This window comes from Leptomonas pyrrhocoris (genome assembly GCF_001293395.1).
Source record: "Leptomonas pyrrhocoris isolate H10 chromosome Unknown, whole genome shotgun sequence".
In the NCBI taxonomy this organism is placed as follows: domain Eukaryota; phylum Euglenozoa; class Kinetoplastea; order Trypanosomatida; family Trypanosomatidae; genus Leptomonas; species Leptomonas pyrrhocoris.
Genome location: NW_015438360.1, coordinates 1,575,297 through 1,595,734, shown reverse-complemented (window position 1 = coordinate 1,595,734; position 20,438 = coordinate 1,575,297). Strand labels below are relative to the sequence as shown.

At 56.8% G+C, this 20,438-nt stretch overlaps 10 protein-coding genes across 12 annotated transcripts; all 10 read left to right on the top strand.

Moving 5' to 3' along the window:
- Nucleotides 1–189: 189 nt before the first annotated feature.
- ABB37_03026 (hypothetical protein) lies at nt 190–1,089 on the top strand (the record flags this gene model as incomplete). Its single annotated transcript, XM_015800219.1, has 1 exon — nt 190–1,089. Exon 1 carries the CDS (start codon nt 514–516, stop codon nt 1,087–1,089), a length of 576 nt encoding a protein of 191 aa, XP_015661821.1. The 5' UTR covers nt 190–513.
- A 471-nt stretch (nt 1,090–1,560) lies between these two features.
- On the top strand, nt 1,561–3,656 carry ABB37_03025 (hypothetical protein; the record flags this gene model as incomplete). Its single annotated transcript, XM_015800218.1, has 1 exon — nt 1,561–3,656. Exon 1 carries the CDS (start codon nt 1,758–1,760, stop codon nt 3,654–3,656), a length of 1,899 nt encoding a protein of 632 aa, XP_015661820.1. The 5' UTR covers nt 1,561–1,757.
- A 588-nt stretch (nt 3,657–4,244) lies between these two features.
- On the top strand, nt 4,245–5,730 carry ABB37_03024 (mitogen-activated protein kinase putative (MPK5); the record flags this gene model as incomplete). Its single annotated transcript, XM_015800217.1, has 1 exon — nt 4,245–5,730. The coding sequence occupies exon 1, from the start codon at nt 4,555–4,557 to the stop codon at nt 5,728–5,730; it is 1,176 nt and encodes a 391-aa protein (XP_015661819.1). The 5' UTR covers nt 4,245–4,554.
- Nucleotides 5,731–6,836: 1,106 nt separating this feature from the next.
- On the top strand, nt 6,837–8,915 carry ABB37_03023 (putative mitochondrial aldehyde dehydrogenase; the record flags this gene model as incomplete). 2 transcript variants are annotated; one of them, XM_015800216.1, is made up of 1 exon in its annotated part: nt 6,837–8,915. In XM_015800216.1, the coding sequence occupies exon 1, from the start codon at nt 7,161–7,163 to the stop codon at nt 8,913–8,915; it is 1,755 nt and encodes a 584-aa protein (XP_015661818.1). In that variant the 5' UTR covers nt 6,837–7,160. The 2 variants fall into 2 exon arrangements, with proteins under 2 accessions (XP_015661818.1, XP_015661817.1); XM_015800215.1 differs by having other exon boundaries at nt 6,849–8,915.
- Nucleotides 8,916–10,043: 1,128 nt separating this feature from the next.
- ABB37_03022 (putative mitochondrial hypothetical protein) lies at nt 10,044–11,478 on the top strand (the record flags this gene model as incomplete). The annotated part of the gene is made up of 1 exon (XM_015800214.1): nt 10,044–11,478. The coding sequence occupies exon 1, from the start codon at nt 10,090–10,092 to the stop codon at nt 11,476–11,478; it is 1,389 nt and encodes a 462-aa protein (XP_015661816.1). The 5' UTR covers nt 10,044–10,089.
- Nucleotides 11,479–11,950: 472 nt separating this feature from the next.
- ABB37_03021 (hypothetical protein) lies at nt 11,951–14,057 on the top strand (the record flags this gene model as incomplete). The annotated part of the gene is made up of 1 exon (XM_015800213.1): nt 11,951–14,057. The coding sequence occupies exon 1, from the start codon at nt 11,964–11,966 to the stop codon at nt 14,055–14,057; it is 2,094 nt and encodes a 697-aa protein (XP_015661815.1). The 5' UTR covers nt 11,951–11,963.
- A 502-nt stretch (nt 14,058–14,559) lies between these two features.
- ABB37_03020 (putative mitochondrial hypothetical protein) lies at nt 14,560–15,070 on the top strand (the record flags this gene model as incomplete). Of its 2 annotated transcripts, none has more annotated exons than XM_015800212.1 (1): nt 14,560–15,070. In XM_015800212.1, exon 1 carries the CDS (start codon nt 14,669–14,671, stop codon nt 15,068–15,070), a length of 402 nt encoding a protein of 133 aa, XP_015661814.1. In that variant the 5' UTR covers nt 14,560–14,668. The 2 variants fall into 2 exon arrangements, with proteins under 2 accessions (XP_015661814.1, XP_015661813.1); XM_015800211.1 differs by having other exon boundaries at nt 14,581–15,070.
- A 618-nt stretch (nt 15,071–15,688) lies between these two features.
- ABB37_03019 (hypothetical protein) lies at nt 15,689–17,352 on the top strand (the record flags this gene model as incomplete). The annotated part of the gene is made up of 1 exon (XM_015800210.1): nt 15,689–17,352. The coding sequence occupies exon 1, from the start codon at nt 15,874–15,876 to the stop codon at nt 17,350–17,352; it is 1,479 nt and encodes a 492-aa protein (XP_015661812.1). The 5' UTR covers nt 15,689–15,873.
- Nucleotides 17,353–17,851: 499 nt separating this feature from the next.
- On the top strand, nt 17,852–19,064 carry ABB37_03018 (hypothetical protein; the record flags this gene model as incomplete). The annotated part of the gene is made up of 1 exon (XM_015800209.1): nt 17,852–19,064. Exon 1 carries the CDS (start codon nt 17,910–17,912, stop codon nt 19,062–19,064), a length of 1,155 nt encoding a protein of 384 aa, XP_015661811.1. The 5' UTR covers nt 17,852–17,909.
- Nucleotides 19,065–19,428: 364 nt separating this feature from the next.
- On the top strand, nt 19,429–20,295 carry ABB37_03017 (hypothetical protein; the record flags this gene model as incomplete). Its single annotated transcript, XM_015800208.1, has 1 exon — nt 19,429–20,295. Exon 1 carries the CDS (start codon nt 19,561–19,563, stop codon nt 20,293–20,295), a length of 735 nt encoding a protein of 244 aa, XP_015661810.1. The 5' UTR covers nt 19,429–19,560.
- Between the last annotated feature and the right edge of the window lie 143 nt (nt 20,296–20,438).

Below are 20,438 nucleotides of genomic sequence, written 5' to 3'. Positions count from 1 at the left end.
CTTTTTTCCCCCTTTTGGAAGCTTGAAAAATTGGTTTAACGGGCTAGGAAACAATGATGGTTGTTTTAGGTTGCCCGGACGTCTGGTAGGTCACCGTTTTATTCAAATGTCACACAAGGTCAAATCTATTTCTTCTCCCTTTCCGATTTTTTTCCCTCTGCTGTCTTGCTTGTTCCCCTCGTCACTTCAGCTGCCCAGCCGGATCGCCTCACATTCGGACATACGCGTACGCTAGGCCGGCGCCTCATTGAAGTGGCGACGGAGCACCTCCTTGAATGTGAGCAGCGCTCGTTCGCACAGAAAAGAAAAACAGCAGTCATTGTCGCCCACTTGGTTCACTCGGTGTCGTTGATAACGCCAAGCGTAGATCTCAGACGACAAAGCTGCATAGAGGCTTTTTTTGTAGTGGTGGTGGTCATCGTTGTTTTACTCTTCCAATCCTTCGGTGGTGTATGTGTACGATAACTGTTGTTAACGTTGCCGCAGCCGTCGAGGAATGATTTGCGTCCGCATATGCACATCTCCGCCAACTCACTCGTGCGTTTTGGGCTCGTCGCAATCGGCATCTCCGGCGCTGGTCTCGGTGGGCGGTACGTCTACAACGTGTACGAGCAGCGACACCCCGCTCGCAACGACAGATTGCTCCAGCTCGCCGCCATCGCACTCTCCGGCGAGGTAATCAGCAAGGCACTGAACGACGCGGAGGTGCAGGAGCAGCTGCGTGTGTTCGGGCTGCAGCTTCTCACGCACCCCGTTGTGGTGGCGGAGTTGAAGAAGTTTTTTATTCGCGAGCTCACCACCGACACGCCGACGCGTGCGGCGCTGCGCGCCTTTGTTGTTCGTGACATTATCAAAGACGAGTGGGTCAAGGAGGAACTGATTGGGGTGGCGGAGAACCTGGTGGACTCGGTGAAGGACAATCCGGACTTGTACCCATCGCGCGTGCTCAGCTGGCTTGGCGGTTGCGCCCTGGAAGGGATGCGGCGAGACGAGTTTAAGGCGGCGGTACGAGCCAGCGGAAAGAAGGCGCTCTGGATTGCCTTCATCGGTCCGCCGCCGCCTGACACACCGTTCGACCCGCCGTTTTGATGAGAAGAAGGGAGGAATAGAGCGCTGCGTGAGTTTATATATATATACATACGGCGTCAGGTGTTCCTGCCGAGTAATTGGTGCGTGCGCCACCTCTAAATGGGAATGCAAACTGTGATGCTCTGTGACTCTTCAAGGGTCGTGTATACTTCGTTCGTTTTGCTGCTTCTTCACTATTTCCTTGCAACACCGCATTCTCAGCGATATTATGAAAAATAAAAGGCGTTAAAGCTCCTCGCAACGGATGTCATCAGAGGAGAATTTGTATTTCCCTCTCCACAGTATCAGCTGCTCAGCAGCTTCTTCATTTTTGTTTTCTTTTAGTGCGCATATAGTGGCTTAGGCTCAGCTGTGCCCTCCCTCTCCCTCCCTTATGCGTCTCCACATCGTCTCGGTGCGCATCTCTCGCTCCACCTTTTCTCTCACCGCCTTATTCGCCTCACATCTGGGTTCTCCGGCTTCCAAAAAACAGCAGCAGCCGATGATTTGCTGTTGAAATTATTGCTCATCGAGTGGCGGTTTTGTCGTCGATAGAGTCTTTTAGATCGATTCAATAGAGCAAATTTGAAAAAGAATAGAAGGAAAGAAGGAAAGAAGAAGAAAATTTTTCGATTACTATTACTGTTATTCTTTTTCTTGTATTTAGACGCGAAATCGGCTGGGTGCGCATGGATCGCTTCCGCACCACCCTCTGCCTCAACGGCGTGCGGACGTCTGACGGCACACCCCTGCACGTCGTCGATGCGCAGACACTCTCCCTCAACGGCAAACGCATAAATGCGGACGACATCGTAGAGCGGGCACTACCGAGTCGGGTGGCCACCGCGATCGAAATGTCCATGGCAGCCGCACCGCCGTACTCCTCCTCCGTCTTCTTTCTTCTAGGCTCACAGGTGCACCACGGGCGGCTGGGCGATGCTGTCGTAAACTACGTTATCCGCGACCAAGCGCGACACCGCTCTCTTGGGTTTGATCGTCAGGTGTCGCAGCGCGGGGTGGTCATGGCGGTGCCGTCAAGCACCCCCGCAGCGGTCGGGGCAAAAGACCACGGAGAGACGCCGCTGCAGTATGAGGAGTGTCTTGTGTTCGCCTACGACGAAGGTGCGGTGGCCTGCGAAACACTGCGGGCCAGCGACACCGCCGCCACCATCGACGAGGTCCTCGGCACGCTGCGCGTTATTTCCTTCGTCGTCTTCAAGTACGCCCTGCACAAAAGCTGCGTCGTGCTCGTCGGCTCGCACCTGTCCACGACGCACATGGCCGCGCTGCTGCTCGCCAGCCGCCGACACGTCTTTCTCTATGTGGATTCCACGATGTCTGCGCAGGAGGTGGAGTCGACGACAGCGGAGATGCGGCAGGTGCGCGACTCCCTCTGCGCCTTTGCGCTGCCCCTCGACGAGGCAGTGCAGCAGGCCCGTGCGGCGGCGGCGGCTGTGGCAGCTGACGCACACGCGCCTCCTCCCCCTCGCGTGAGTCGTACGCTGGACGCCGTGGCTCACTCGAAGGAGGAGTACGAATTGTTATGGATGGCAATGACGGCGGAGGGGTTTGCGCGTGTCTCTGCTGCTGCCGCTTCTCCTGCCCGAGCGGGCCGCACTGACCAGGCGGAGCGAGCCGCATCGGCGAAGCTTCAGCAGGAACTGGAGGAAGTCCGCGCGGCGCAGCAGGCGACCGAGGCGGACCTCAAGGAGCAGCGGCAGACACACCGAAAGGAAGTGCTCTCTCTCCGCGAGGAGATTCAGCGTTTAGAAGACGAAAGATCGACGAACCGGGATGTCGCTGCGGCGAACGGGTCCCTCGGCGGTGGTCGGTCCGTCTCACAGAACTTGATGCCGTCCTTCCAGCAGCAATCGCAGTCTCACCTGCAGTCGTCCACGACGGACGCCACCGTTGCCCAGCTGCAGCACGCCTTGCAGGACGCACTGAAGGCTCAAAAATTTGCGGAGGAAAAGGTTCACTTGCTCGAGCTGCGGCAGTTCATGTTTGATGGTGATGGTGGTGGTGGTGGCTCGGCGCGTGTGGCGCCCGTCTATGGAGCTCACGCAAACGGCTCCGTCGTGTCCCCCCGGCCGTCACTGCGGCTGCCGACTGCTGCGCTCGGACCTGCACCCACCACCCCCACAACGGCATCGTGGGAGCAGTCCCTCCTGCAGCAGGAGAACACTGCCCTCGTCGCCGAGTTCCAGCGGAAGGAGAAGGAGTGGCAGCAGCGTCTGCACCAGGCCTCGCTGGAGGTTGCCCAGCTGCGACAAGAGAAAGCAGTGATGGAGGCAACGCTGCAGCTGCAGTCGCAGACCATTTCTGCCGCCCAACAGGCGTTGCTCGACAGCCGGGCGGTGCAGGAGCAGGAGATGAGTCAGGTACTGCGTCGTGTGCGGACCTTGTCGCAGGAGTCGCGCTCACGCCATCGCAACCGCACGGCGTCTGCGGAGGCATCGGCCGCGCGTGCGACCGGGGGGAGCGTGCACGACGATGTACAAGCCGGCACACCGCCCCCGCCACGACCGTCGCCCGCTTCATCTGCGAAGGGTTCAAGAAGTGGAGGGATGATGAGTCCACCACGGTAGGCGTGTCGGTTCTATGCATGTTTCCACTGCTGCGGCATTATGGCCTTTTGGGGGAGATCTCCGTAGACTGAAATCGTATCTTCTTGAAAGAGTGCGCGAAGGTGCGCATCCTCGCGTTGCTTTCCTTGTTGGTTTTTTACTTTATTGTTTCATGTGTACCACTACCGTTTTCCTTCGCTTCACTTCATCTACGCAACTCTACGATGATTGTCGCGTCAGCGCGCTCTTCTGTCAAACTTAAAAAAAGAAAATAAATGAGAATGGAACAGCGTCTGGGATGAAGGTTGGTGCGCTTGAAAGCTCTTGTGTTCTGTTTACCCGCACGCCGTTGATGGTGTCTGCCTCTTTGATTGGATGAGAAGTGTCAGAGAGAGGCACGACCTTTGCATTCAAAATACACACATAAGAAACAAAACTGCTGATTTGAGCAGCACAGAGAGGAAGGTGGGAATAAAACAACGTTTCCTTTTTTTAAAATTCCGTATAACACTTCGGCACTTTTCACCCTTCGCTGCTCAGCTCACTTCCCTCTCCTGCGCCGTTTTTGTTTTCTGCTTTACACGCCGTCTTTCTTTGTCGCTGTTCTCAGCATAGTAAACGTCAAAGCTGATCTGTTGTGTATATACAGGTGTGTTTGCGTTTGTTTGTCGCCGCCCAGAAAGCATCTCTTCCTAGTTCTCTACTCTACTTTTATAAAAGAAGAAAAGAAAAGCTGTGGCTCCCGTTCTAGTCATCAGATTAATCACCCACTTTGAATTGTTTGCGCCTGTCAAATCGCGGCGATCGTCACGAAAAGTGGCGACACACGGGAAAAGGCGTTGCAATTGAATACGCGAAGACTTCCTTTTCTTCCTCTCTACACATTTCGAAAGAAAAGAGTCGACCTACAGAAGAGAGAATGACGAACAACGGTGGCGGCAACGCCAGTTTTAGCTCATCGGCCAACGGGGTCCAACTCGTCTCCACCCAGCGCGGCCGCAAGGTCTACAAGGTTCGGGGGCAGAACTTCGACATCGAGGACACGTACACCGTCACCAGTGTGATTGGTCATGGTGCGTACGGCATCGTGTGCGCCGCGTTGGACGACCGCACGTTTCAAGAGGTCGCCATCAAGCGGGTGAGCCGCGTCTTTGAAGATTTAATTGATGGCCGCCGCATCTGGCGTGAGATTCTAGTGCTGCGTGTGTTGAAGGAATGCGGGTGTCGCAACATTCTTCGGCTGATCCGTGTGCTGCCGCCCCGCGACGCCATCACAGAGTTTCGCGACCTGTACATGGTCACCGACCTCTACGACGTGGATCTTTTCTCCATTATTCGGCAGAACAAAACGGAGTCGCTCGATATGCTGCGCCGCGTTAGTGTGCGCGTGCTGCGCTGCTTAGCGGATATGCACTCCATGGGAATGGTCCACCGCGACATCAAGCCCAGCAACATTCTGCTGCGTGATGAGAAGGACTCGGAGGAGGCCATTGTGTGTGACTTTGGACTGGCGAGGGCGGGGCTGAACAACCTGAAAGAACCTTTAGATCTGACGGACTACGTTGTGACGCGCTGGTACCGCCCGCCGGAGCTGCTGCTGATGTGTCCGTACAGTTACCCGATTGACGTGTGGGCTGTCGGTTGCGTGATGGCCGAGTACGTGACGCAGCGACCCCTCTTTGCAGGCCGCGACTACATCCACCAGCTGCAGTTTGTGCTGTCGAGTATTCCAATTACCGGCGTGGAGTTCATCGAGCGCAGCAGCAGCAGATCAGGCCTGGCAAATATGAACGAAATCGCGAAGAAGTACAAAGGCACGCGGCCACTGCCACAACTGCTGTCGAAGCTGCCGAAGGACGGTTTGGACTTGGTGACGAAGATGTTAGCCTTTGAGCCGGACAAGCGCATTACAGCCCAGCAGGCGCTGCAGCACCCTTTCTTCAGCAGCGTGGGCGGTGCGGACTGCAAGAGCTATCCGTCGCCGCCGGTGCTGGATCTTGGGTTCGACATGCACGCGGAGATCTCCGAGTACCAGCTGCGCCGCGCCATCTGGGATGAAATGGAGTACTACAAAAAGGAGCTAAAGAAAAAGTAACGTAATCACTCTAGTTGTTGTCGCCGTGGGAGAAAACCAACATTTCCGCTTTAAGGCTAGCGGGAAATGCGAGCGCGCGACAGAGCGTGTGCGAGAGATGGCACGATGCACGTGCAAGGCTCCTGACACTATTGAGGCTGCCCGTGATGGACGTCTGCGTGTAGTTCCAACGAAAGGAAAAAGCCGCTCGTCGTCGTTGCCGCTCGTTTTGTTGTTTTTGTGGATCTTCTCCTCCTTAGATGAATAGGTTGATATTTGCCTTTCTATGCATGTGTGTAGGTGTAGTTTTGTTGTTGTTACCGTGGGCAAACTCATCAAGACCTCTTTTACAATTTATGTGTTCTGCGCTGTATTTGTTGGGCATTACCACCCTGCGTTGCCGTTGTGATCTTTCCGTGTCCCGCTGTTTGCATCATTCTTGTATCTCTCCCTTTCGCCTCTCGTCTACTGTTTTTATTTTAATATTATTATTCCGTTCAACTTCGCACATGTATACATCGAGACGTGCTTTGCGTTGAACATGCAGACCTCTCTGTGAAGACTTCTCTCGCGCAACGGTGAGAAGAGTTGTATTGTCAAGAGAATTGTGAAAAATGATCCAATAAAAGGTTTCTGAGGAATCCACGCAACGAAGAAAGAAGGAAAGGTTTTTAATCGCCACTGACGACGCGGTACAGAGCCCTATTTACTTTCTTTTTTGTGCTGTCTCATCGTCATCATGGTGAGGCGTCATTGTTTCTTCTATTTAATGTCGAAACCTGTCGTGAGCTTTTTGTTTTGCGCGAATCCATGCGTGTGTGTCTATTTGACGGCGCCATACGGCCCATGCGTTTGCCTTATCGAATGCACATCGACGTTCAGAGCTGCCTGTTGGGCGACCTCAAGCGGCCACACTCACACAATCTTCCTTTGAAAAAGGACATGGAATGGGCGTACTCTGATACTTATTCTTCTCCTCCCTGTTTTCTCCTCTTCTCCCTTTTCGACCCTTTTCCCCTCTGTATTCATTCGCACACACACACGCACACTCAACATCGATGGGTGTGTGTGTGCGCTCCCACATGTGCGTCATTTATCATCTCTCCACGCACCGGTAACGCAAAACAGATTTGATTATTGAAGTCGTCATTGCATCTTTTGCGCTTTTTTTATTTTATTTTCTTTTCCGTCTATTTTCTTTGCTTTTCTTGAGCTCCGCGTCGTTTCATTTGAGAAAGCAGCATCAAACGGCACTCAGAGGGCAAACGGTCCAAATATAAGAATCACCGTAACCGATTGACGAACCAGGTGGTGCAGAAGAACACTCAGACAGAAATCGTGCGTTACTCTGTGTTTTCTGTTGCTGCTGTTTGCTGTTCCGTCGATCTTTATTCATTATTATTACTTTTTATTTTTGCTGAAAGATCCATCAATCAAGAACACCAAAAAGAATGTTTCTCTGCTGGGTTCTCGTTGCCGACGCGCTCTATCGCGCGTACACGGTGTTCCAGTGGATCTGGGCGTGCGTCACGCAGACTGTGGATCGCTACACCGCACCCGTCATTGACGTCCCACTGCCGGAGGTGAACTTCCCAGCGGCTCCCGCCGCCGAGACGCTCAACCCCCGCTCCGCCGGCGAGGGCAAGATCCAGTGCTACGACAAGGGCACCAACACGCCGATCGGCGTTGTGAAGGCCTACTCCCCCGACGAGGTCCGCGCGGCGGTGGAGAAGGCGCGCACGGCCCAGCAGATCTGGGCACTCACTCCCTTCTCCACACGCCGCAAGCTGCTCTTTGCCCTGATGGACTACATCCTGGCGCACCAGGAGTTCATCTGCAAGACGGCCTGCGTGGAGTGCGGCAAGACCATGATGGACGGCACGTTGGGCGAGATGCTGACGACCTTCGAGAAGTTGCGCTGGACGGCGACGCGCGGGGAGGAGGTGCTGCAGGAGGAGGTGCGTGATGTCGGACTCATGACGATCCACAAGCGTGCCAGCGTGCGCTACGTCCCTTTTGGTGTGATCGGCGCCATCGTCTCGTGGAACTACCCCTTCCACAACATCTACGGCCCCATGATCTCCGCCCTCTTCGCCGGTAACGCGTTTATCGGCAAGGTGTCCGAGTACTCCTCCTTCTACGCGTCCTACTACGAATCCATCGTGAAGGACGGCCTGCGCCAGCTCGGCTACTCGCCCGACCTCGTGTCCTTCCTGACGGGCTTCGCTGAGACCGGGGAGGCGGTGGTGTCCTCGGTGGACAAGCTCACCTTCATTGGGTCGCCGGGCGTGGGCAAGATCATTATGCGCAACGCCTCCGCCACGCTGACGCCGGTGGTGCTGGAGCTGGGCGGCAAGGACCCGGCGGTGATCTGCGACGATGCGGACATGAAGCAGGTGATCCCGGTGGTGATGCGCGGCAACTTTCAGAACTGCGGTCAAAACTGTGTTGGGCTTGAGCGTATCGTCGTGCACGAGAAGGTCCATGACCAGCTGGTGGAGGAGGTGACTCGGCAGGTGCGCGGTCTCACGCAGGGGGCGGCGTCGCAAGGTCAGTACGACCTTGGCGCCATGACGATGGGGAAGGCGGCCATCCCGAAGATTCAGGAGTTGGTCGAGGCGACGGTGAAGGCCGGCGCCACGCTTGTGTGCGGCGGCAAGATGAACGGCGACATGTTCTACCCGCCGACCGTCCTCACCAACGTAACACCTGACATGCCGATCGCCCAGGAGGAGGTCTTCGGTCCGGTGATGGTCATCATGAAGTTCAAGACGGACGAGGAGGCGGTGAAGATGGTGAATGCCTGCGCGTACGGCCTCGGCTCCAGCGTCTTCAGCCTCAACATCCCGCGCGCGCAGGCCATTGCCGATCGCATCCGCACCGGCATGGTGAACATCAACGACTTTGGCATCAACTACCTTTGTCAGTCCTTGCCGTTTGGTGGGGTGAAGATCAGCGGCTTCGACCGCTTCGCCGGACGGGAGGGGCTGCGCGGCAACTGCATCGTGCGTGCGTCGACGACGGATCGCATCCCCGGAGTGAAGACGGAGATCCCTGCTATTCTGCAGTACCCGATCCGCCCCGCCGCCTTCAATTTCATGGAGAACCTTGCCAAGGTCATCTACGGCCGCCTGCCCTCCATGGTAACGTCCGCCATGAAGCTCGCCACCATCAAGCCGGAGAGCGATCACAAGAAGAATGCGTAAAGTGCTCGATGCGAAAGGAAACAGAAGTAGGGAAGGTGGTGGGGATAGAGAAGGCCATCGCTAGCCGCAACCTGCACGTTTTCATTTTTTCTTCTTTTTCCACTCGACACGTTTACAACTCTTCATGAAAGTTTTTTCTTCTCCCGTTTCAAGTGGCAGAGAACGGATCGCTTCCCATCATTGATTTCGCGCTAAAGGGTTTGTTTCTTTTCCTGCTCTCTGTAACCTTTACAGAAGCAATCGAGCAGCGTCATTAAATCGCGGCTTTTACGGGAAGACGGTGCGGCGTTTCGTCGTGCGCCACAGTGGATCGAGGAGTTTTATAATTTTAACGAAAGCCAAATCAAAATTTTTTTTATGTTGTTTCATAACCTCAAAAAAAAAGGGAAGGAGCGCAAATTCACTTAAGCGATGTTTTATTTGTTTTACCGGTGAAAAGGGAAAAAATGGAAAGAAATTGTCTTCTAAAAGGAAAAAGGAGGGGTGCGAGGTGGGTGTCTAACACCTTCAGACGACCCATTTAACCACTGTGCACGTTGACGTTCAGCTCCTGATACGCGCCATCAACAACGTTGTATGTGTGTTCTTTCATGCCTCTTTCGCTTGTATTGGACATTGACGTCACCAAAAGACCTTTGACTTCTTTTCAAAAAGCATGTTTCGTCCAAGCGGTCATCGAAGTGATGGAGTAACGAAGGAGGGGAAAAGGAGGAAGTGACCACTGTTACCCGTGACTTGGTTTACTATTTATTCATGCGAGAGAGATTAGCCTTTAGCACGAAGAAGAAGAGAAAAAGAAAAGAACGCCTTCTTGTAAAACGCAGCGTGTGTATCATGCCGTGTTTCGCGTAGATGGCAGCCGCCACTCGGTAACGCGCTGCAGAGACGTGCATGGCTCGAAGGACAGCCACTGTCTTGTCGGGTTTGACTGGCATGTCGGATAATGCCTTTTTTTTCTATTGTTATTTATTGTTGCTTTGCACTCAATAAGAGAAGGCTGTCGACCGCCGACGGTCTCGCATCTGGCGCTGTACACGTGTTATCCGTGTCGTCCATTTTTGTTTCCTACCTCATTCAAATGCTTCTTTTATTTCTTTCTCTTTCTGTCATGGCGTCCTTTCGGTTGAAGCACGCTCACACGTACACACCAGCCACCGTCGCTCACGCAACAACGATGTCCGTTTTCCCGGGACTCTGTGGTGAGCTCGCCCCCACCAACTACCGCGTCTTTCTCGGAACGCTACCGACGCTTGCTATTGAGGAACGCTTTCTGCGTCAGGTGCAGGCGGTGTTTCCGTGGTACGCGTCACGCAAGCACGTGAAGGAGCAGGCGAGCGAGTTCCTCGAGGTCGACCTCGCCTCCTGTGATCCGGAGCTGCTCCTCCGCTACACTCACGTTTACTACGCCCGCCGGCAGATCTATGACGAGCTGGTCGACCGCCAGCTGACGCTGATCGAGACCGGTAAGATGGCTAAGGTGGCAGACAGCGCGCTGCTCAACTGCTTAACGGAGGTGAATGCGGCGGTGACACCTCGGCTGCACTACGAGCTGCATGCGCTGCAGCACGCCAAGAAAGGCTGTCGGGTTCCGCTGCGCCGGGAGCTAAGTCCGGATACCCCGCTCGAATCGCACGATCTTCTGTGCATGATGCGCGTGGTGGAGGAGGACGCCTGTGCGGTGCCCGACGCGGAGATGCAGGCCCGCGCATACCTGCCGCGTGACCTCTTGGAGACGAAGGCAAAGGAGTTGGCAGGATTGCTCTTTGCCGGGTCGTCATCTGCCTCCTCCTCGTCTTCGTCGTCTTCTTCATCCACCTCCAAGAAGAACGCTGGTCTTACCCTGGACAAGAAGGACCAGAAGCTGCTGCAACGCATGATCCCGGGCGATTACAGCAAGGTTGGCAGTGTGGAGAAGCTGAGGCCGGTGGATGTGACGACGCTCTACCGCTTCTTTGGCGAGCGCTTGAGCGGGCAGCCCGCCGACAAGTTCTTTGCCCGCTCCATGTGGGCCCACGTCTTCCGGAAGGCGGCGACCCATCCCACCTACCTGCGCCGCGCCTCCCTCTACTGGGCACGGCACAACGGTCTCGACCGGCAGTCCGCTTCGTCGACGATGCCGGCAGACATCGCCGCGGCGGTGTGCACGCAGCAGCGCCTCTTCCCCGCCCTGAAGTTCCGCTCGCAGTACCTCTACACCTCGCCTGACATGGCGCGTCAGCAGTGGAGAGCCGATCACGTGATTCCTCTTCTTCGTCTGTTCCCCTTGCTCGGCGCGCCTGCCGCGGAAGATCTCGCGGCGCAGATGGTGGTGGAAGGGGAGTGGGCCAAGCTGGGCATCGCAGACGACGCGGATCTTCTCCAAGACACCACGCTGCGCAGCTTGAGGGACATGGTGGAGCAAGCGAGCAGCCTCTACGAGTCAAACATCGATGCGGTGTTGAAGCGTGTGGAGGAGGGCGCTAAGGTTGTCTGCCCTCCGTTGTCCGAGCAGGAGTCGTTGACGATGCGTGCGGCTGATGGAGACGGTGCTGCAACCGAGGCAGCGGCGACGGTGTCTGCCTAACAAAAGCAGCGAAGTTTTTTTTTGCATGTGCCTGTTTGCAAGTTTCACCTTGTTGGATATCTGTTTGTGTGTTTGCAACACGCAGTTTCGTTGGGAGTGGCGGTGATGGACTGTTGGGTTTTTGTTAGTTACACAGCATCTTTAAAGGTGAACATTAAAAAGAAAGAAGTACTTCTCTCGGATGAAGTGTGGCAGGAAAGTCGGCGTGTGAGATGCGCACGTCCCTCCCTCCGTCTTTCACTGACACGCTTCATTTCCTAATGACTCTTTTTGCCGTCTGATTGATATTTCTGAGTCACAGCGCCGTCTCCCCTTCGGCTCTTCGCTTCTCAGGCGTATAAGACAAGCAACTTCGAATTCCCCTTCTCGAGGCTCTCCCTGTTTGAAGCCGCGATCTCCCTTTTGCACGCCTTCGTCTTTCCGCTTTTTTTCTATTCTCTTGCACAAAAACGCCTTCGCGCCGTGCGTTGAAGGTTTCTGTGGCCATGAAAGCTGGAGGTCTAGCAGCGCTCCTGGCACAGACCGTCGTGGCCGGCGACGTCAACGCCTGCTGTGGGGTGCTGCGACGCATTTTTAGTGAAACCTTGCAGAGCGACGTCATGACGCTCGCGCTAAGGGCGCCGCGGTCGCCGGGTCGACAGTCGCCACACGGGCCGCCACAACTCTCCTCCTCAGCCTCTTCCTCCTTCTCTTCGGCCGTCGTCTCATCCCAGCCTCATCCCGCTACGCGGGCGGGGAAGTTGCACCAGTCCCTGTTGTCCTCCGCACGAATTAGCGGCTCCGCCAGCGTCACTTCCTCGCTCGCGTCCGCCTCCCCCGCCGCCAGCTCTCATGTTTCCAATGCGGTGCACAACGATGTCGTCAACTTCGCCCGCTACGCCCAATCCCAACGCGCGCAGGCGAACTCCTTCGCGAATGCGGCGGCGCAGGCGGTGTTGCGCACCGCCTTTACCCCGCGCGACGGCACCGTACGCGCAGGCACGGGGGAGGTGGCAGCGGCAGCAGGGGCGGCGGTAGGCACCTCAGCTGCGTCATCCCCATCCCCACCAGCGATCCGCAGCGACGACACCAACTCTCTCGTGGAGCGAGTCTGGGCGCTCGCCAAGGCCAGCCTGCGCGACGACCCCACCCTCGTCAAGGCATCGTCGGTGCAGGTGCTGTGCCACGCTACGCAGCGCACCGGCTTTTGGCAGGAAGCGTTGCAGTTCTGCGAGCACCTGCCGCGGCCGCCCTCCCCGCTCTTTCTCTCCTCGCTGCTGCGGCCGCATAACGTGCAGCCCGTCTTGGCGCACTGCGCGCAGCAGGGGTGGGCGCTGGACGTGACAAACGCCATACGGGTGCTGGCGGAGGAGCACGGGAGCTGGTCCTCTGCTCTGGCGGTGGCCCAAGACGCCGAACATCGCTTCCCGTACGGCGAGGTGTATTCTCTCGGGGTGCTCATCCCCTACCTCGCGGCCGGTGGTGATGCGGCGCAGGCGCGACAGCTCTTTGAATCTGGTGTGGCTCAAGGTGCCTTGGTGGACGCGGCGCTCATTCAGCACCTCATCATGCAGACGGCCGCGCTGAAGCAGTGGGAGACGTGCCTGCACATGCTGCAGTGTCTCTACCGCACGCAGGAGACGGCCCAGCTGCTGCCGACCGACGTGGACTTCTTCCGTCAGCTGATGGAACTGTCTCCGAGCTGGGTGACGTCGCTGCGACTCCTCCACATCGCGCGTGCGTCGGAGGTGAAGCCGGACGAACGAACCGTGGCGATTTTGCTGACCCAATGCGACAAGGCAGGAGCCTGGCGTGAGGCGGCCGCCGTGTACGACATGGCGGTGAAGGAGGACTTTATTGACAGTCTCGCCGTCGGCTCGATGTACCAGACGCTTGTGCGGTCGTTTAGCGCGATGCAGCAGTGGCAAAAAGCGCTGGAGGCGCTGTCGTGGATGTCGAAGGCCGGTGACGCGTCGTTCACGGCTGGCATGAGCGAGTTGGTGACCCTGTGTGAGCAGTCTGGGCAGTGGGAGGCCGCGCTGACGGTTGGGGCGTCGCTGATGGAGTCTGGCACGCACCTCTTCTCCTCACAGACGTCGATGGCGCTGCTCTTTGCGTGTGCGAAGGGCGCGCAGTGGGCATTTGCGATGCGCCTCTTCGACGCGCAGCTGCACGACGTGCGTGTGAACCCGCACCCCCTGTCCCTCTGTGCCGCGATGCAGGCGTGCATATCCGCCCGCCAGTGGCAGGCCGCCCTGCGTGCTTATCACGAAGCGCAGGCCGCACAGCCGCGCACCGTTGTGCCGCCCCTCGCCCATCGCATGGCTGTCAAGGCGTCTGTATTGGGCCACCAGTGGAGTCAGGCCATTGCCGTGCTCGAGACGATGCGCCAAGATGGACTTCCGCTGGACAACAACAGCCAGCGTCTCGGTCTGTGGGCTGCCGCATTGCAGGGGCAGTGGGAGTTGTCGCTCGCCTTTTTGAAAGGCATCCCGCGCCGGTCCCGCACCCCGCAGGACCGCCTGGTGGTGCGGAACGCGGCTCGTGCGGTGAGTCCAGCTGTGGACGCGATCGCGCTTCGGCTCTTGCAGTCTCGCTGAAGCTCCCCGCGTCCGGTAGTAGGGAAGGTACTGCGCGTCTAGTCTCTGTCGTGCTACTTGCGCCTCTCATTTTGTTTTTCTCGTAATGGCGCTCGGTGCCTTGAGGAAGGAGGGGCCCGCCGTCGTACCTTGCCGAAGCTACCACCACCGCCTCCTCCCCCCTCCCACCTTAACGCTCCCTATCTGATAATAGCAAGAAAGAAAAGAAAAAGAAACGCCTTTATATTCATCCGGATGAAGGGGGGACATTTTCACCACGACTCGCTGTCGCCAACACTGTTCGCTCACCCTTCCCTTTTGACCTGAAGGCACCCAGCGGAGCACGAGCACGTTCGAGAGCACCACCTGCCTATCTTCACCCTTACGATAGGTGCCTTTTCCCTCTCCCTCACCTCTTTCAATACACACCGCTTTCCCGTACTTCCTCGTGCTTTGTCTTCTCTTTCTCTCCCTTTGTGTCCACATCATCCCTCCCTCTCCCCCTCCCCGTCCCTCTTCCTCAGCTCTTCGGCCCATCGCCTCAGAACGTAGGTGGCACTGTTTTTCTTTGCCTTCGACATTTTTCTCTCCCACTTCTACTCTTTCTTCCGCCTTTGAAGCCCCGCACGACGATGCCTTCTCCGAAGAACGCCCCCGCATCCAAGAAGGAGGATGGCTTCGCGCTGCCCGCTGGCCTCAACCTCACCAACGTGAGCAAAGAAGCCGCCGTGAGCGGTGCGATGGGGGCCGCCGTCGGTGTGGCTGCTCACCGCCTCACCTCGGACGCGCTCTACGGTGCGGGCCTGTGCTTCGCCGGATTGCAGTGTCTCTCCTACTTCGGCCTCATCACCATCCACTGGAGCGCCATTTCGGACGCCGTGGAGAAGGTCGCGGACCAAAACAAGGACGGCAAACTGGATGTCGAGGACGCGAAGATCGTCTGGCGTCGCTTCATGGGGTACGCAAGCCGCGGTGTGCCGAGCGCTGCGGGCTTTTCTTCGGGATTCATGATTGGTTACAAGTATCTTTCGTAGTTGTCGTAGTTACTTTCGCCTTCCTTTTTCCTTTTTTTTTCTTTCCTTCCTACGCCCCTTCTTCGCCTTGTAGAAACTGCAACGAAACGACTGCGTGGCGGTTGAATCGCTCTTACCAGTGTCAAAAAGTACTTGTATATATATCTAGGTTTCTTTTATTATTACTATTAACGACGTACAGCTGGGCAGTTGCACACTCCGTTGAAGATGTCAAACTGTACACCTCTTCGCCCATTTCTACTCCATCAATGTCAGTTCTTTTTTTTGTTTGTTTGTTTTTCGCAACGCGACGACCGTGTTTGTGGGAGAGAAGCTTTCGTCCTCACACGCACCGGCAAATAACGTCTTCTCACGGAACTGTCATCATCACGTTCTACCGCAAAGGCAAATGAAAAAAAAATGTGTGTCCTTTGCAGGAGAACCTGTTCCCTTTAGCTGCGATGCTGGAAGGAGAATCTGTCCCCGCTTTTGTCACGAAGGTGTCCTCATCTTACGGAAGGAGACGAGCGTCTTTTCTCGTGAGCGATGGCTTCTCCGTCGCACGTTTCAATCAAATGCACAAGTATTCTTCCTTCTCCTCCCCTCTCATTCCCTTTTTCACCTCATCGAATCACAACAGAAGAGCAGAAGTCCGAAACTCCGTGTTAGCCGTGTTGTAGTTGAGGGCACCACGACTTTTTTCTTTCCTTTTTTCTTCTTTGCTGTTTGATTTGTTTATAGTGGACAGTGTTCTGTTCCGGATTGCTTTATCCTCCTTGTGCATCTCGCAGCTTCACGCCTTTGAACACACCTCTCTCATAAAGATGTTTGCTACCTTCAGTGGTTGGGTGTCCTCGGCCGCAGACGCCGTGAACAGTCTCTCGGACCAAGGCCTTGATGCGGTGCGCCAGACTGGCCTCATCGACGCACTTCAGAACACGACGCTGCAGGTCAGCTCGACGGCACCCACCTCGCCCGATCAGCAGCTCGCCGTGAAGGATTTCATGACGCCACCGGCGACCTGGACAGGGAGCTCCGATGAGTGGAAGTGGTGCATCGAAGCGGCGCTGGACGATCGAAACACGTGCGCCATCACACCGACCACGCTGAAGAGCGATGATAACTTGTGGCAGGAAATCCACTCGTTGATAACGCGATTGAAAAAGAATGCAGTGGCGACGGCGGCGCCATCAACACCAGAGGCTGGTGCGTCTACCACTGAGCCAGTCGCCGTAGAGCCTCTGGACAACCTCAAAGGCACCTACACCCCGTCGGCCGACCTCGTCGCCTTCATTCAAGCGCACACGTCCATTTACGAAGTCCGCTCCTACGTCGTGCCACTTTTCACGTCAGACGAGGACTACTGGCTCAACCTCGGGTGGCGACTGACCTTATACCGCCTGTGTACCAACGCTGGTGATCTTCTAACGGTAATGCGGACGCTGTCGAAGCTGCCGGCGCGGCTGTACGACATCGCCTGTGCGGAGAAGCGCGCAGCTGAAGAGGTGGCAGAGACAAATCGCGCTGCAGCCGCGGGGCGAGAAGCGGCTCGCGCGAACAACAACGGCGACGAAGACGCCGACTATGAAGAGGAAGAAGTGGAAGAAACAGCATACGCTGGAAGGCCGCACCTCACCGACAACAGCGCGTACTGGAGCGAAAGGAGGAAGCAGTACGAGGCAGCGCAGGAGAAGTTCGCGTGGCTGCGCGAGACGCAGGACCGCATCAAGAAGGAGATGGAACTGGCGCGGGGCAATGTGAAGCTGCTGGAAAGCCTGCTGCAGCGCCAGGAAGCCTCCTCGGCGGTCGGCGTCTCGCTGCGTGACAGCTGCAACTACCACAAAGTGAAGCTGTCGCGCCTCATCGCGGACGTCTGCGCCGCTCCAGAAGACAACACCAAAGGCACGGTGCTCGACGCGGCATCGGGGTCGCTGTTTCACGAGCTGTTTCAATGCAACGAAGCTGTCAAGAACGTGCTGCACGCCTACGCCGGACTCAGCCAGAAGGGCGGCAGCGGTGGGAGTCCGAAAGCGCAGGCACCACCGCTTCGGTCCCCCACCCCGACGTCGCCGAGCCGAGAGGTTGCAACTGCCAACGACGCGCCTGCCTCTCTGTCGCTGGGGACGAAAACCCGCACGTCCGCCTCGCCAAAGACGCAATCCGTCGCCTCCAGCAGTGCAGTGGAGCTGAGTGCCGCGGGCAGCGCCAGTCCTGTCCTGGCAAGTGCGCAGAGGAACAGCAGGGACAACGATGACGACGAAGGCTCTTTCGAGGCCAAACTTCCATGGTCGATGGACGAATAAACATTCAAGGTTGAATTTGTTCTCTCTTTCTTTTCGGAGAAAGGCTTTTGCATTATGCCATCAGCGGTGAGCGGCATTGCCTTCGTTATTGTGATGTTCGCTCTCCCCACTTTTTTTTTCTTTTGCCTTTCCTTTCGCTTCTCAGGTCTTTTGCGCAGTCGCCTGTCTATGCGTTTGACCAACTTGCTTCTTGCTGAATGACCCGAATCTCTTCCCCCTCCGACATCCGTTTACCTCAACGCTGCCAACTTATGTTCATCTCTTTGGTCCTCTCCCACCGCTCGCACCCCCGGAAGGTTGGGTCAAAGTCGTCCGCAAATCGCTCCTTCCAGTAAGAAGGTGGCGTTTGAAAATGAAAGAGCAACGTCGGCGACCCGTCGCGCACGCCGACGACTTTTTTCTTTCTTTCTTTCATTGTCTTTTAACAGCTTGGAGCTCGAAGTGAACCTCTCGGAATGTCTGTACTTCTCTCTCCATCCCCCTCTCCTTCTTTTCCATAGCACGCAAACAGTACAAATCTCCGTCTTCGTATCCTTCGCGTTTCAGCTTTGCGTTGAATGAATGCCATCGGCTCCGCGTTCCCGTTGCTGACGCGCCGTGCCGGCCAACAGGTGAATACTGGGGCAGCTGCCCTCTCCACACGTCTGTGTGCCGTGACCCAAGCCGGGCTTCCTGTGTTGCGTTCTCAGTTGCAGGACGTCCTCCACGAGTCCTTTGTCCTGGCAGATGATGGATTGCACTGCACCCTCTCCGTAGGGCCGGACCTGTCGATTCCCCTCACCATCGTCGGCACCTGTGCGGCGCACGGCGGCGACGACGAGTACAGCGGCGACGATAACATCGTCGTGCACTCCGCCGGTCTTCCCGGCGGCTTCGTCGTTTCACGGCAAGAGCTCCTGTGCAGTCGAGCACGCATTACACCACGCGCACCGGGCACGTCGTCCGTTGCCTCCGCACCCCAGCCCTCTTTGGGGTCGGTGAGTTTGATGGAGGCGGTCAACGCGCACTTCGCGCGAGAGAAGAGAGCAAATCGTGGCGTCCTCGATGCTTTCTACACCCGTGCCCGCCGCCGACACTTCTCTCTTGGTGGAATGGCCCAGCTGCTGCACCGGGGGTCACAGCTGCACCTTGACGCGCTGCTGCTCAACTTCCCTTACCACTGCGGCGCGGCGCACGCCACAAAGCGCTACCTCGATATCACGCCCGAAGTCACCAACGTCTTTGGCGCGCAGATGCGCCACGGTGCGAAGGTGTTAAGTCGGTACGGCATCGCGGTGGGCGTCGGCGTCGTGGACCGCATGAGCTCCATGCAGTCGCCGGCGATGCTGTGGCACCCTTCTGGTGCCCCAGCCGCCTGCCTCGCGCCGCTCCTGCACGGCTGCGCGCTGCTGTCCGTCGGCACGGTCTCGCTCGACTACAATGGCCCTGTCCCGGGCAGCGCATTAACGCAGCGAGAGGATCCGCGGCGATACATGAAACTCACTTCCCAAGGCTGCTACGACGACTCGGTTTGGCTGACGGAAGGACTTTTTGGTGTAAAGCCCGGCAGCGCCTGGCCTCCCGTCTCTGAAGAAGGCGCCAGCAGAGCGGCTGGTCCATCCCCACCGTCGCATGAGGTGGTGGGTGTCGGGTACAACGAGGAGATTGCGGAGATGGAACTCCTCATTCGTGACGGCTTCACGGGAGAAGTCGTGGCAGCTGCGGATGTGTAGCGGATTCGAAAAGGGCCACTATGGGTTTGCTTCCGTATCGTATCGTCGCCACTTGCTCATCTCTGCGGCTGTTGTTGGTGTTTCTCCTACGCGCCGTCAGTCACTGTGTGGCTTCATGCATCATCTCTCCTCACAAAGAAACCTCTCCTTATTTATCGATCTCTGAACGATGCGGTTCGTTTGATGGCAGAGACGATCAAATCGACGTTTCTCTTTTCCAGCTGTGTTGCTCGCAGTAATTGTAGCGGTTCGAAGCGCTCAGTTCTATCGGTTCCGGAAAAGTTCTCCACGCAGTGCTCCGTTTCAACCTCCCTCTTCACAACGCTTTTCGCTTTATTTCTTCTCTGTCGTTGACTCTGCCCTAGGTGCACGTTACGCTGCGCATCTCTTTTTCTGTCAAGCATTTACCGTACGTACAACACCCCCTCCTCGCTCGTGTTTATGGTGAGCTGAAAGAAACTATTACAGCCTCCTCTTGGACGACGCAGCAACGAAAATGAGCTATAGTCGCGAAGAAATCGAAGAGTTCGAGGCCACCATCGCCGCCCACAACATCGTCCCGGTCGATACGTTGCGGCAGACGTTTTTCGACGACCTAGACGCGTCCTCCAAGGTGAACCCCAACCGCACCCGCGCGTCCACCGCGAAGATGGACGCAGAAGAAGAGCGCACGATGTTCCAGGCGCTGCGTGAAGAAACGTTTAATTGTTTCGGAGGCCAGCAGCTTCCAGACGAGCGGGATATCGACGTTAATGGCAACCGCCAACACCTTGTAAACAGCCCGCACGGAACGTCGCAGTGGAGGCGCGAGGCCTCCCAGTCGCACCGCTCTGTCGGCCGCCCGTCCGCCTCGCTCTATGAAGCCGGCCAGTCCAGCGGCGACAATCTCCCCTTCGCGCGCGCCTCCTGCGCTGTCCTCACCAACGTTGTTGCGGGCTCTCTTCTCGGCATCGCGCTGAAGCGCATCACCAGCGTGGCGGCCGCGAACCTGAGCGCCATTCTCATCGGCACGCAGTTTCTCTGCTGGAGCGGGTACGCGACGGTGCGATGGGGTGCCCTTCTCCACGACACCCTTTCATTCATCGTGCGCGGCTACCACCCATCAACGACAGAGCCGCGCAGCCGGCTGGCGCAAAAACGCGAGCAACTGCTGTTCACGCTCACCGCAACGATTCCGCGGCGTGCCTCGTTCTGGGGCGGCGTTGCCGTCGGCGTCGTTTGCCTTCAGTGAGCATCCTCTTTTTTTTTTTGCGCGGAAAGAGGTCTTCGACCACTTGGTTGTTGGTGTTTGTCTTTGTCTGTGCGGCGTCGGGGTGGGTGTTTTTCTTTCCCTACACTTCTAGAATCAAAAGCGAAAACACATAAGGAATGAGA